This window comes from Callorhinchus milii, unplaced genomic scaffold (genome assembly GCF_018977255.1).
Source record: "Callorhinchus milii isolate IMCB2004 unplaced genomic scaffold, IMCB_Cmil_1.0 Scaffold2, whole genome shotgun sequence".
Lineage (NCBI taxonomy): Eukaryota > Metazoa > Chordata > Chondrichthyes > Chimaeriformes > Callorhinchidae > Callorhinchus > Callorhinchus milii.
Window position 1 is genome coordinate 76,794,015 of NW_024704743.1, and position 15,185 is coordinate 76,809,199.

Consider the following 15,185-nt stretch of genomic DNA (forward strand, 5'->3'; position numbering starts at 1 on the left):
CTGTATGTGAATTGACTGTATATTTGCGGGCGAAATAAAATTGATTATTCACTTCATTGCTGTGTGGAAATTGGCTGCCACATTCGCCTTCTAATACACAGTATTTTTACATCACAGTAAAATGATAATAATAATAATAATAATCCTTGCATTTGATATAGCGCTTTTCACGTCTTCTAGACATCTCAAAGCGCTTCACAGAATAGACTGTAAAGTGAATTGACTGTATATTTGTGGGCGAAATGCGGCACACAGCAGTCTCCCACAAACAGTTGTGGATTGAAATGACCAATTTATTTTTTTCGAGGGATTATTATCAGGCACGTGGAGTAAGGAAACTTGCCCAAATTCCATAAAGCGCTTTGAGAAGTCTTCAAAATTCCATGAAGCGTCTTGATGACGTGACATGGCGCTATATCAAATGCAAGGATTATTATTATTATAATTTCACTGGGAATAAAGTTGAAATTGTTCCTACTCCTGGCTCACAATCTATAAAGGAGGAATTATGAAGAAGGTTGTTTATGAAAGGTGCAACTAGTGCTTTAACACTTACAGCATTACAGCATATAAATTGAACAATGTGTTCTTGAAAAGACTTAAGAAAAAAAATATTTGAAATGTTAAGGGACTATAATTTTAAAAAAGCTATGGAAGTGTTGACTCTGGCAGAAATCCATCAGTAAACCACTTCTAATTTCATAAGATTTGAGGCAAGGAAATGGGAAGAAAAATAGAGAATAATAAGAAAATAAGCCCTGCATTTGTCCAAGTGCCTTTCTCGTTGGGAGGATGACTCAAAGCACTTGACAGGATTTACTGAAAAGTGTTGTGACTATTTGCCTTGTGGGTGAGCCTGGCAGCCAATTTGCACACAGCAAAATCTCATACACAGCCATGAATTGAATGACCAATTTTATCTGGGGGATTGGTAGCTAGGACACTGGGAGAATTCTGTCAAGCGCAGTTGTAATTTTATTGAATTTATGCATGCATTTACTGTTCAATGAGCTCTGAGAGGCTAAAATCCATAGAAATCAACAAAAACAACATGCATTTCTATAGCACTCTTCACATATCTTGCAACACTTCAGAAAGACAGGGTCAGGTACTGAACAAAGAATAAGGGGTAGGCTTGAGGTGGCAATGGGCTCAGTTGAAAAGGTAGGTTTTTATGTGGAATTTAAAGTCAGAGGGGGGACGAGATATAGATGGAGTGAGTTCCAGAGGTCAGGAGCATGGTTCCTGAAGGCTCAGCTACTACTAATAATAATCTTTGCATTTGATAAAGCGCCTTATCCTGTCTTCGAGGTGACATCTTCAAGCTCTCAAAACGCTTCACAGAATATACTGTAAAGTGAATTGACTTCACAACACCTTGGGATGTCCTTGCAATGTGAAAGGTGCTATACAAATCTAATTTTATTGTTATTGTATATCTTGTGTGAAAAAGGTGGTAGCCAATTCCGCACAGCAGTGTCCCACAATTTATTATTTTTTAAAAAAGTTTGAAGGAATTATTACCCCCGAAAAAGCGATCCACCAATTGACTAACAATCGGGTTCTTACTTACTACTAAGTAAACGGAGATGTGTGGAGTAAGGAAACTTGCCCAACATTTCGCCCTGCCGGGAATTGAACCCAGGTCTCTCACTTGCGAGGTAAGTGCTCTAACCACTGAGCTACAGGTCTCCACTGGTGGGGTGGAGGGGGCTACAGTCGGGTAATCTCAGAGAATTCCCAATTGTAGTTATAAGCCATCACTTTTATAGGATCCAGGACCTTCTGGAAATGCACAGTCTTTATTCACTGTTGGAAACAAAATACTAACTCTATCCTTTACCTGCATACTGGGGGATTATGGCAGCAAATATTTTTGGGAGAAGAGAGAATGCGTTGTGAGATGTGATACTCATCATCGGTGATAATTATCATATTACATATTGTATTTTCTCTTTGTTGTTGTTTCTAATCTCATATAATCAACCTCTACATGAAACATCAAATGAAACTGTTATCCCATTGATCAACCAAACATCTCCTTTGATAGATGTACTAAAATGTGCATCATATACTAGACTGTGAGAATAGAAAGAACATCTATCCATTAGGGAGGAAACAAAGGAAAGATCCTGCAAGTTTAATTTTACAAGCAGCCAGCATTATATCTGTTCTTAGAGATCTTTCAAAGAGATGAAACCATATCTGGAACGCAAGTAGATTTATAACAATAGCAATCCTTTCATTTGATGATAGTGCCTAGAATATCAAAATGTCCCAAAGCGCTTCACAAGGATTTGCTGTCAATCGTGGTAACTATGTAATTGTAGGCAATCATGATAGCCAAAGTCTATGCAAAGCAAAGACTTATGAACAGCCATGGAGTCAAGAATCAATTAATTTGGAGAATTGTTGGCCAGGACCCGAAGAGAAAATCCCTTCGCTTGTAGAATAGTGTCATGCAATCTTTAACATCCACCTGAACAAGCAGATAGGATTAGGCTAACATCTTTGGTCCACCTCATGAATAAAAGAAAAACGACTAGTTTTCCAATATTTTTGCCAAGATATAGTGTAATCGGGTTCAATACCACCACTGTGTATAATAATCCTTGTAGCTGATATATGGCCTCATTGCCTCGACAAGACATCTCAAAGCACTTCTCAGAATTTTACTCTAGTGTGCAGTGGCTGTAATTGTAAGCAAACAAGGCAGACGATTTGTATACAACAATATAGCCAATAAAGAGAATGATCAATTTTATCTGGGGGATTGTCAGCTAGGATACCTTTTTGAATGGGGGTGCCATGGGATCTTTAACATCCAGCTGAACAGGCACATGGAAGTCAGTTTAATGTCTTGTCCAATGGACAGCACCTCCGACAATACAGTACTCCTTCCTTACACTGCATTGGAGTGTCAGCCTAGACTGTGAGTTTCAAATCACAAAGTGGCTTGAACCCACAACCCTGTGACTCAGAGGCGAGAGTAGTAGCAGCTGAGCCAAGCTCATATCACAAAAGAGTTTATAATGAAGAATACTCACACCACCATCTCAGTAAGATTGATCACAAACAGTAGTACACAAATCATTCACTTTCTGGGAAGATGCACTGGAATTTTTGCCAGAGAGGATGCTCCTAATTCTGTTCTTTGTGGCTAGAAAAATTGATACAAACTATTTCCAGAGCAAGAATGTAGTGACTTCATACAGGTTTAGATTAAAATGACTGGTGTTAAGAATATGCAATATATGTGATGATTGCTATATGATTATATTGTGATTAGCCCATTTCAGTGGATCCACTTACCTGGCCCGCTGATGCGTTATCTCATCAAATACTTTGTGCTGTCTGAGTTGGCTGGAAGAACACATCAAAAGTTTGGCCACTCACTCTAATTAATCATTCAATCAGGTCAGAGTTCAATGATCTGACTCCAAACTGGCTGAAAATAACTTTTATGAGCAGCTTTCAGTCAATCAGATAGATTTTAAACTATCTAAAATGGACAGAAATTCAGTGGAAGGAGGTGGGAACTCAAACAAATAGATAAAAAATAAAACATTGTATAAAACAGAATTCGAGAATATTGATAGGAAGTATAAAATAAAACAGAGAATATTGAAGAGCGACTAAGGAAGGGAAAGAGCAGAGTAATTGATTTTGACTTTTCAGTAGGATTTTAAAATATATTTTATTCATATTTTAGCAAGGTTATAGTGATAAATCTGCTGCTAATATCTCAGAAATCTCAGACATCCTTGATGAAAAATGTGAGTGCTGTAAATGGAAGTCCTCCCAGTGACTATGTCAGGCTGAACTATGGGAACCCCACTCTCATGGATTCTACTTCTACTGAGTTTCTGCTGCAAATTCCAATGCAATTTTTATTAAACAAAATGTACAGAACTTTAAAATATTTATTTACACTATTTTGTAAACATTCTTCTTTTCCTTTGGAATAGAAACATGACACCCGCCGTCAATAACATTTACCATACAATTTTTTTAAAATCTGAGAATGAGAAACTATATACTTGGGAGAACTTTTTAAAAAAATTCTATTGTTTTTTTTGAACAAATCGCATTATCTTTTTTCAGCACTTTCCTTAAGTAGCAATGTGTGTGGTGGGACTGTATTGCTATTTTAGTGCTGATTAACCTGCTATTGCATACTTCTCCATGCATTGAACAGAACTTCTGATTCAGAATGAACAGTGAACCATTACAAGGTCATCATTACATTTCATTTTTGTTGATTTCCATTAGTAATCTGCCTATATGTTCTGGGTGTCAGCTTGGCTCAGTTGGTAGCACTCTCGCCTTTAGGTCAGAAGGTTATGGGTTCAGGTTAAGCAGACATTGGATGAGTGCTCCATTGTTGGAAATGGTGTTCTTTGGATGAAAGGTTAAACCAAAACCCTCATCTTTTCAGAAGGCAATTTTGGGAATGAGAAAATAGATTTTCCTGGTGTTCTAGCCAGCAATCCTTCAGATTAACTGGGCATTCATCCAGTGGCTATTTCTGGGACCTTGATGTTTGCATTGACTGGCACGTTTCCCACCAAAATAGTTATGGCTACTGAAAAAGTAGGTTTGGACTTGATAAGATGCTATAAAAGTCATTCCTTATACACATCCACAAAATACGCAGTCACTCCACTTTACAGTACACCCTGTGAAGCACTTTGAGACGTCTCGACGACATAAGGCTCTATATCAAATATAAGGATTATCATTAATAAAATCCCGTGAAACGCTTCCTGTGACGCCGTGACTAGGTGTAAAGCCAAATGCAAATATTATTCTTATTACCAAAAAAAATGCTTTTGCCCTCCAGTTGAACTGCGGTGTGTAAAAGCATTGGCGTTATAGTCGCCCTCTGTGTGTCCAGCGGTTTGGTTAGGACTGGATGGGATCAGTGTAATGCTATACCTGAAAGTCTCACGTTGTGGGGAGCTGTGCTGCAGTGCTGATAGCAGGTGCCAGTGTCTCAGCCCCACAGCCTGTGGTTTCCACTGGCCTCTCATTCATGAATAGCACGTTAGATTACTTCTAACAGATCTGCCAGGCGCCAAAACACTCTGCTGACAAAAGAACCTTGTTAAAACCATCTGAGGCCATTTGTTCGTGTTAGTTTTTTCAGATTCATTAAGTTCCTGACCACGATCGCTGCTTCAAGGGGGGAAAAAAAAACCCCAGCCACGTTACAAGTGTTTTAGGACGCTTTGTAAAAACGTTCCCAAAGACTGGCTGGCGATCGATTGGATCTTGAGATGATAGTTTCACTCTGATGTTTTATCTCTTTAGTGCCAGACTTAACTTACCGTTTATCATCCCCTTCCCTGAAATGTGCAAAATCGCTGGAGATAAAATGCTGTGCTGTTGGATGAAGTTCATGTGTGCAGGAATGTACACACTGGGTTCCAGCAAACCCAAGCTGTCTGCAGGGCATGGCAGTGTAGTGGAGATCCCCAAAAGCAGAGGCAGTCAGATGCATAGCTTCCAGGCTGACTCTCCGGAGAACACGAAGGCAAAGATTGGATCTGCAACAATATTTTTTTNCTCTAAATGGCCTTTCTGTGTCCCTAGGTACTTGCAGTAAAAATACCACATTGATCTGTACCCCCACCCCACCTCAACAGACAACACAGCCCACAGCTCGCCTTTCTGAGGCAGAGGAGTTTAAGTCAAATATGTTGATGTTTCTGTAACTAGGAGTTGCTCGTGTGACCACCTTGTATGAACACTGTGATCTAACCATCTTATATGACCAATGGGGTATGTCCACTGTTACATGCCCACCTTATATAATCAGTGTTGCATGACCAACTTGTATGAACACTGTGTGACCACCTTAAATAAACACTGCTTGCTGTATGACTACAGTTGTGTGGACACAATTAACACTGCAGTCCGGGGCAGATGTAGATAATAATCTTAATAATAATCCTTGCATTTGACCTGCGAAGATACGGCGAAGGTATGTGTAAATACATATAATTTCCAATCAGTCAAGTCGACCACCGAAGATTCCTACCCTTGGGCTTCTGTAAAAGGTAGTAATGAAGAGTAGACAAGTTTGGGTTACAGTCTATTTACAACATAAGCAACGTGAGGTGGAGGGGAGTTGGTGAAACGCCCGCAGGCTGAGCGGAAGACCTGTGTCCAGTGCTGTGTGTGTGTGTGTGTGTGTGAAGGAGCTGGTGTAATGGGCAGTAGGTGGATCCAGTGAATGTTTGCTGTTTCTTTGCTTTGGCACACTCTCGGCAATAAGCGAGTCGCTCAGTTTGCTTTGCTGGTTCGCAGTGAAAGGCTCGCAGACAGTCGGGCGCTGACTCCCACTGGAAGCCGAGCACTGATGGATTTAAGCTATAGTAAAAAAAAGCACACAATGCGATCTGCCTATCAGCCGGGAAGCCGTCTCTAGGCTCCAGACCTGCAGCACATCACGGAGTTTCGAAATCCCATTCTGACATTCATCTGAGAGGAACTCACTGTGGCTTCACGTTGAGGAGACCGGGTGACCAGCATGTGGCTGTAGGGATGAGCAGACTGGGCTGACTGTGGCTGTGTGGAGCGGCTGGCAGGTTGCTGCTGGTTTCTGTGATGCTAATCTGGGGCAATGTGAGCTGTCTGTCTGTCTGTCTGTCTGTCTGTGTCTGTGTGTCTGGGGACCCGGGATCGCCTATACCTGATTGAGGTGATGGACTGGCAGTGCTGACATCCACACTGGAGCTTTGATCATTGCTATTATTTTTTTTGGAAGGGATTTTGGTTCATCGATCGGCAATGATGATGGTGTTTCACCCTATTAGCTATCTGGCAAACTCCTATCGTTGCTCAATCGTCTGCTTGGTTTCAGTGTTTGTTGCTTCTCAAGTTTCCGTCTCTGCGTCGCTTCTGACAGGTAAGAAAGAGCAATTGCTCTATGATTAAATGCAATGGTATTGTGCAGACTTGCTGTGTGTGTGTGTGTGTGTGTGTGTGTGTGGAGGGTGGGGAGGGACACATTTCTAACGCTGTGTATTTTCTGTAATGCAAATGCGCACACGTTGTGTGTTGTAGGATCTGTGGCGAGCTGTGAAACCGAAGGAGAGGTGATAGAAATCCCCTTCATTACAGACAACCCTTGCATCTCCTGCGTGTGCTTGGTAAGAGCGCTTTGAGGCTAACGCTGAAATAACTCCAGGAACACTGATCAAAGTGCAGGCAGCAATGATGTGTCTCGTTACTTTAACACACGGCAGCGCAGCGAAATGTCATGTATAACATGCAGCAGTGTCAATGATTTTGTTATTATTTAGTACAATTTGGAATAGGTTGCATTTCCCCTTTGCATTTGATATAGCGTCTTATCACGTCTTCGAGACGTCTCAATGCTCTTCACAGAATACACTGTGAAGTGAATTGACTGGTGTGCGAATTTTTTTTTACGGGGGATCAAAACAACAGATAAACACGTATTGTAACTACCTGGAATTCCAAAGATTACAGATAAAGCTATTTTGTTTGATATTCTCAGCGATCAGAATAGTGATTGAATAATTCATTGTATTAACGTAATAATTTTAATAATCGAATAATCCAATAGTCCAGGCTGTGAGATACAATTACATTAATTGTATTAATGTAATAATTTGAATAATCCAAGTAGCCCTGGGGTTTATTGCTGACTGTCTGACAGCACCCGACGCAGAGATCGATGATAATAATAATAATAATAATAATAATAATAATAATCCTCTCCCTTGACCTGGTAGCGTTGCATGTCCAACTATTTAGCAAAAAAAAAGATTCACTGTTGCAACGTTATTTGGAGCGCATCGTGTTATAAAAATAATGTTTCGGTGTGTGAGAAATATGCTGCAGTGACAACCCGCTGCCGGACCTCCTGATCCTCACAGCAGTTACTGAGTAAAGCGAAGTGCGAACACATGCCTTCAATTCCTTCAATTCATTCCCCCCTCCGCCTCCTGCCACACTGCCGGTGTGAAGGCAGAAGCCTGGGCCAGTGTTGCCATATAACGCTGTGGGGTTTAGTTTATAAACACTTGTGTGCACGTTTGATCGCAGACCCTTTACTGGTGAGCGTTATGCTGAGTGTGTTGGTGTATTGGTGAGGTTGGGAGCCCGCAGAGGGCAGGTCAGCGCCGGCACTGCAGACACACCGACCGAATCAGCCCCCGGTCTGACTGGTGTCCACGCCTTACACACAGCTGTCTCACGTGTAGAGAGACCTGTACTGCCTACATTTACTGACACACTGTCCAGGCTGTGAGACACGGTGTGTGAGATACCGCTGGTAACTCCTCAAGAGAAGTCACTGTGTGCCCCAGATGTCAACCAGCAGCGAGACTGGGATCCCACCGCACCGCACCGCACAGCACAGCACTCCCACTCTGGGGGTTTGCGGGTTGTTTAACTCACACCTCCCCGGGCTGCCCGCCATCCATCTGTCATCCCGTCTTCACCCCGACTGCAGACTCCGGGGTTCTTCATTTCTGTACATGGGAACAACCGATCCGATGTCTTCAATAAAAGATTTCAATTAATCTTTTGGTTTCTGAAAACTTGTCGATGTCCCTCTGGCTGCCCCACAGCTGAGCCCAGTCACTGCCCCTCTTCCTGCCAGACTGTGTGTGTACTGACAGTGTCCCTCTGGGGGCTTCTCACACCCTGGATCATGGACCTTTTACGTCTCGGGGACGAGGGATTCCTTTGCAGTTCACTATCTGAAAGAACGCGATGAGAGGTTAAGTAAAAAAAAAAAACCCTTTGCATTATTTGGCGTCAGTTCCCGTTCTCTGTAAAACTCTCCATACTGTTTTTTTTTGGAGGGGGAAATAATCACCGACGACAGCGGCTGCAACCGAGGTACGACTTTGGAGGTAAAGTTTGTTTCGTGTCAGTTTGGCTCAGTTCCCACCTTTGCATCTGGAGGCTGTGGAGTTCAATCCACTCCGCCGGTAGTCTGAGCAGACACCACACCCAGTGCAGTGCCCTCCTTTGGGTGAAACATTAGACCAAAGGTCCCGATCTGTCCATTCCCGGTTTCGTTAAAGATCCCACTACACTGTTTCAAAAGAGATGGGAGTTTTGTCCGGTCTTCTCGCCAACAGTTCTCCTGATCAACTGATCATTCTGTGATGTGTGCAAAACGGCTGTTGTGTTCGCCTCGAGAAACAGTCACTACACTTAACAGTAATTACTGTAAGGCGCTTTGGAACTTTCAATGTGATGCAGAAATGCGAGTTTTTTTAATCTATACATAGTATATATTTTTAAACACTGTATAGATGAGGGAGGATTGATAGGAACGAAGCCAATATCAGGGTCAGATGGTTTACCAAAGTGTCAAGTTCAGTTTTGATGGTTTATGGTGTTATCTGTCATTACCTTTGAGGTGGCATAACAATCCAATGCTTCCCTCCAGTAAAGCAGACTAAGACAGACTGAACCCCAACAGTTTTATGTCCAGAAATCATTTTACAACCCAGTTAAAACATTAAACACAACGTGATGAGCATAATTTTGTTTCTGTCAAAGCATTTGTTTTGGATTGAGGGATTGGCTGAAGGTAAACATTAGTTGATACACTGGTTAATGCAGCTCTGGGAAAAAGCCATTCACCTAACCAAAGGGACTGGTGCTCTTAACAACAACAACTTGTACTTATTTAGCACCCTTTATGCAAGTACTGTCTCGGAAGGCTAAACAGCAGTGTGATATGATGCCGAGCTGGAAAGAGAAGGGAGGTGACTGAAGGAACGATCGAAGAGAAAAGTCTTCTGGTGGGATTTGAAGATGGGTAAAGAAGGGGCAAGATAGAGGGAATAGGGTAAAGCATTCCAGAGAGTCGGAGCATAGTGGCTGAAATGACAGGGCACCATTTGTGGAGAGGAGGGGACGAGGGATGTGCAGAAGACCCAAGCCAGCTAAGCGAAGGCAGTGGGCAGTGGAGTGGGGTATGAGTAGATCAACAACAACAACAAGATTCCATTTATAGAGCGCCTTTCACGTCGGGAGGACGTCCCAAGGCGCTGAAATCGGAGAGGTAGGGAGGCGCAGGGCATGAAGAGATTTGAAAGTGACTGGACCGGCTGGATTCACAGGGTTCTCCATTTACAGTATTCTGCCATCAGTATTTGAAAATGTGGTGTACAGCCAATTTGCTTTGTCAAACACGTACTTTTTCGTACAGTACTTGCAGTCATTCGTTGTTTTTATACCCTACAATGTTACTTGTGTACAGTTATTTAATTTACAACTGTTTCTGTGCTAAAGTAATGCAATGCAACATATTGTTATCTGATCGTTTGCCTATATAATACAGTCATTAAACTTTACAGTAAATCCTGTGAACCGGTTTGAGACACCCTCCAGATGTGAAAAATGTTATATTAAGTGCAAAGATTAATAGTATTGTAAATACCACAAGAAAATTGAGGTCTGTCGTGTTATCAAAACAAGTGTCAATCATTGCTGCTTTCTGAGTTTTACACTCCAATGTGTAGTTTTGCTGTTGCATCCCTCAGCAAATCAATGAATATTAACAATTCAACCGACCAGTCAGAGCTCAAAACGTGGGAGCTTTTTTCATGTTAGTCCATTGACACACCTTACATCCATACAAAGCGTTAGATAGGATGAGGTTACTCAAATAGCAACGTTTAGTGTTCAGACCAATACTGCGCTTTGAGCCACTACGCTCCGAACACTCTGGAACACTCTCCTCAATCCCTCCGCCTTGCCCCCTTTTTCAAGTCACGCCTGAAAACCTTTGTTTCGACTGTGCTTATGGTCACCGCGCCCCCTCCACCCCAGCTCCGAGTCAGGCTCCGTCACTGTTAAGCACTGTGAGATGCTACCCTGCATGGAGGGTGCTGTATAAGTGCAAGTTGTTGTCGTTGTATCTTTGTGCCTTGGGATGTCCCAAGTTGTTGGGATGTCCTCCTGACGTGAAAGGTGCTATACAAATGTAATTTGTTGTTGTTTCAGTTTATATATCTGACTAAAGGTTTGGATTGCTATTAGTGTTTTCATCCTGACAACCATTAAGATGTTGGTATCATATGTCAATTCATACGCCAAGATATTTAAATTGAAATTCTCTTTCTAGGTGAGTCGTAGTGTCCAGGTGGTACTTTATGCTTTGCTGCTTAAAATCAAATAAAAGGGGTTTAGGTTATGGCTCATTGATTAGTATTCTTCTGCCCTTTTTACATGACTGCATCTTGTTTAAGCCTCTAACACTGTTTCAAAATCGTGCTTAAGAGTATCCAACGACAACAAAAACAACAACAAAATTACATTCATAGAGCGCCTTTCACGTCGGGAGGACGTCCCAAGGCACTGTAATATACATGGAAATCTCCCTTTGTCTGGAAAGAAGAGTACACTCTCTCCTCACAAGGATACGCTAGCCTTCCCTCATTATGGAACGTATTAAGCACACGTTGACAAGAGCCAAAGCTTGGAGAGCCTAGAGAATGTGTTGGGTTATTGCTGGAATTAAAAGTTAAAACCGCGCAGCTTGCCATTGCGAACAATGTCTGGCACTGCTTGTCCAGCTAGAACTACCCTACCATTAGAGCTTGGCTCGCAGAGTTAATGGGAGCTGAGTGGGAAGAATCCTTGACCATAGAATTCTTGTTTAACCAATAGTGCATTGTCATCAGCAAATCTTTGGCTGTTGATGACTCTTCCATCGATATCCGTGCCACGTTTTCCAGTTCTTTAGTTGCTTTTGTCATTATACATTCCAAGAATACATTGAAGTAGTTTGCAGAAATAAGGTAGCCTGACAGACACTAAATATGGCTGGGGACCAATCCCATATATCTGAACGGTCTTGCAGCACTTTGTGCAGATTATTCATATAGATCTTGTTGCAATATTTGAATGTTGTTGGCAGGCATGTTCCTGTGTTATAGTTGCTTAAACAGGCTGTGCCAGACTCTGCCAAATACTCTCTTGAAGTCAATACAAAATGACTTTCCTTTCTTTGCTGATTTCTTTTCCCTCATATTTAATTGTTAAAGATTTTCTTCTTGCTTGTTTCATACAACTTTTATCAGGACTTAATAAGACTGTCTGAGGTCACTATTTCCTGTGTTCTCTCAGCTCAGCACATTGCATATTTCTTCATATTGTGACTTTCTTCTGGATAGTTCTTAAAACCGGCTTGTACATTGGTTTCAATTCTGCCTGGGCATTCAGCTAAAATGAAAACTTTACTAAATCCAAAGATTCTTTATGTTCAAATTATATGCACAGTCTATACATAATGCTTTGCAGTATATCCTGTGAAGTCTTTGAAATGTCTTGATGACGTTATACGGCGCTACATCAAATGTAAGGATTCTTGTTAAAGAATATTGCAGCCCAGAAACAAATCATTCAGCGTATTTCATTTTTCTCCTGTGGTATTTCCTTCACAGCAGTTGTTTATAGAACTGACTACTTCATTGATATCTTTGGGCAAATTTCAAAGGAACGTAACCTGATTTGTGAACTCTGTTTTAAAGTTTCCTGGCTTAATCCTCCATTATCACTTTTATTAGAGTCCCCAAAAGAGTATATACTGTGCTTATAACCAGTCTATACTCAGATTTGCACTTAATGCCCTGAAATCTGTTGTTCACATTAGGAAGGGTGATTGAGCCAAGACACTGTTCTTATTTAAGAAGCAGTTTGAGGCTGTAATGGGAAGACAATAGGATGAGATCAAGTGGGCCTTGTTCATCCAAATCCCTCTTGTGATCATATCCTCTGCCTCTAAATAGGTGGAATTGGGGCTCCAGCCTCCTATGGTAAATATAGTATATCCATTGCTGAGGTTGTGATTCAGGCAACCGGTCCACAGAGCATTTCTGGTGCTGTTCTAAAACTAACCACTAGGAGATGCACAAGAGCGGTTTTGCAATCGTTCTCTCCCTACAGGCCCCAAAGCAGTGTAGGCAAAGTCAACAGTTCTGCATATAGACAATGAAAGTCACAGAGTTTTGCAGAACCACTGCAAATCATGCCTGTCTGATCGTGCTTTTGATCAATTTTCACCCCCACCACCTTGGCTCCTACCCCCAGCTCAGGTGCCCAGCCAGCTTTGTCAAACCCTTTGAAAGTTCCTCGTGACCTGAAAGGTGATATATAAATGTAAAGTGCATTGTATTGTAATATTCTTACCTATACCACTTTTATAATACATGGAGTAAACTTGAATGGCCCTGTATTTTCCAACATTGAGCTAACAGGCAATATGCCCGCTTCCTCCATTGCATGATGTAATTCCACAAAGAATTCTATTAAATTCCCTCATAATCTGAAATCTGACTATGGGATACATTTGTGCTGTTACTGATATCTCTCAGTTGGCACTTTTTACAATGCTACAGTATTTAGAGCTGATGGTTAGGAGCTGTTGAGGATGATAATAATAATCCTTGCATTTGATATAATGCTTTTCAAGTCTTCTAGACGCTCAAAGCGCTTCACAGAATAGACTGTAAAGTGAATGGACTGTATATTTGTGGGCAAAATGTGATATATTTTACATGGAACTGGAATAGGAACATTGACTGACTTTAATTGTCTACAAATACATAGCCTTTACACTTGACAGCAATTATTGTTGACCTGCTTTGAGACAGTTTGATATAATAGGCACCAATCCAAATGCAATGATTATTTATTATTATTAATGTCACCTTATATGATAACACATAGAGTATTTTATAAACTAAATTAATTTGGTTGAAAGAATATGATCGCTCTACTCTATGTGTTATCATAAAATGTGACATTACACATATAAAAAAATTGAACTCACCACAATTCCTGATGCTGGCAGTGCTGGTGAAGCTTGTTGGATTAATGGCTGTGCTTCTCTGATGAGTTTATCTGTTTTACAATTTTATTGTTCTTGCTCAATTCGTTGCTGAACTCAAGACAAGGCAAATTTGGCCTCTGGGACACAATATCTCATTTCCGGGAACTGTCCCCGGAAATCGGGGATGTATGGTCATAGGGGAATTTTTCATAAAATGTCTATCTAATCACCACGTCATAGAAAGTTCACAGCACAGGAGGAGTTCATTCAGCCGATGATGTCTAAACTAGCATGAGCTCCCCCATTGGAACTCTCTACTCTAATCCTATTCTCCTACTCCTTTGCCATCCCCTTCAAGGTTATTTTTCCTCAGGTATTTATCCAATTTCTTTTAAAACACCGTTATACTCAAAGCTTCAATGGCCATGGGTGGCACTGGAACGCATTCAATAACCTGTCGTAAAGCAATGGTTTTACCTTCCCCCTCCCTTTTCTTCTGACAATAATCATCAAATGATGTCCTCCTGTTACTTAATAATTGATCAAAGGAAATAATCTCCCTCTTATTTACTCTTTCAAAACTAATCCTAAGTAGACAGGAGCAAGAGAGACCAGCAATTTCTCAGGTATCTATCTCACTCTACAACATTCAGAGTTCACACAGCCATTCCAAGGTGGACAATTCACTTTTAAAATGCAGGAATCTCCTTTTATAACGATTGGGAGATTTAGGTGACACCGAAACTAATTTTTATCTTTCACATTATGATGTCAGAAAATGCACAAGAATTTTCAACATTGTTTCACGTTTACCTTCCTTTGTCCGTGAATTCTTACCTATAAATTATCTGCTCATCTACTTGGGCGGTGTACTTACCCTAATATGACCTCATTTAAAAAAAGACAGCAACTTAAAAACAGGCTATTATGTACAGAATAATGGATACCTTGGCATGATTACAAGGTTGTAATGTAACTGAGGGGTTCACATGATCTCATACACTGCCAGAGTGAAGCTCACATGGTTTATAAGCATCATCTGAACCCTGTGGTTAGATTACTGCCTTGAACTCACTCACTCCCTGGTACCTGTTATTGTTTCCAGCGTATACTGATTTCATTTTCCATGAATGTGAGTATGTGTGTTTGTATGGGTGGAGAGTGGAGGAAAAGATTTTTTTAATGTTAGTGTTGCATAATTGCTTTTATATCACTACTCAGTGTACTTTATGCCCTTTGCGTTTGATACCACACATGCCTGAGGTTTAAAGGAAATTAAGTTGTTAACAGAAGACTTATTGAGAAATAATCTAAGAGTGATTAATGGGAAATTCTGTCTGCAGAAAATGAC

General features: G+C 41.1%; 1 protein-coding gene across 1 annotated transcript in view; it reads left to right on the top strand.

The window, feature by feature from the left end:
* The first annotated feature begins 6,264 nt into the window (after positions 1 to 6,264).
* Positions 6,265 to 15,185, top strand: part of bmper (BMP binding endothelial regulator) — an 81,101-nt gene continuing 72,180 nt past the window's right edge. The window contains exons 1-2 of the mRNA XM_007900882.2: positions 6,265 to 6,913; positions 7,072 to 7,157. Coding sequence (XP_007899073.2) covers positions 6,796 to 6,913; positions 7,072 to 7,157 — 204 coding nt within the window. The 5' untranslated portion in view covers positions 6,265 to 6,795. The remainder of the gene's footprint in view (positions 6,914 to 7,071; positions 7,158 to 15,185) is intronic.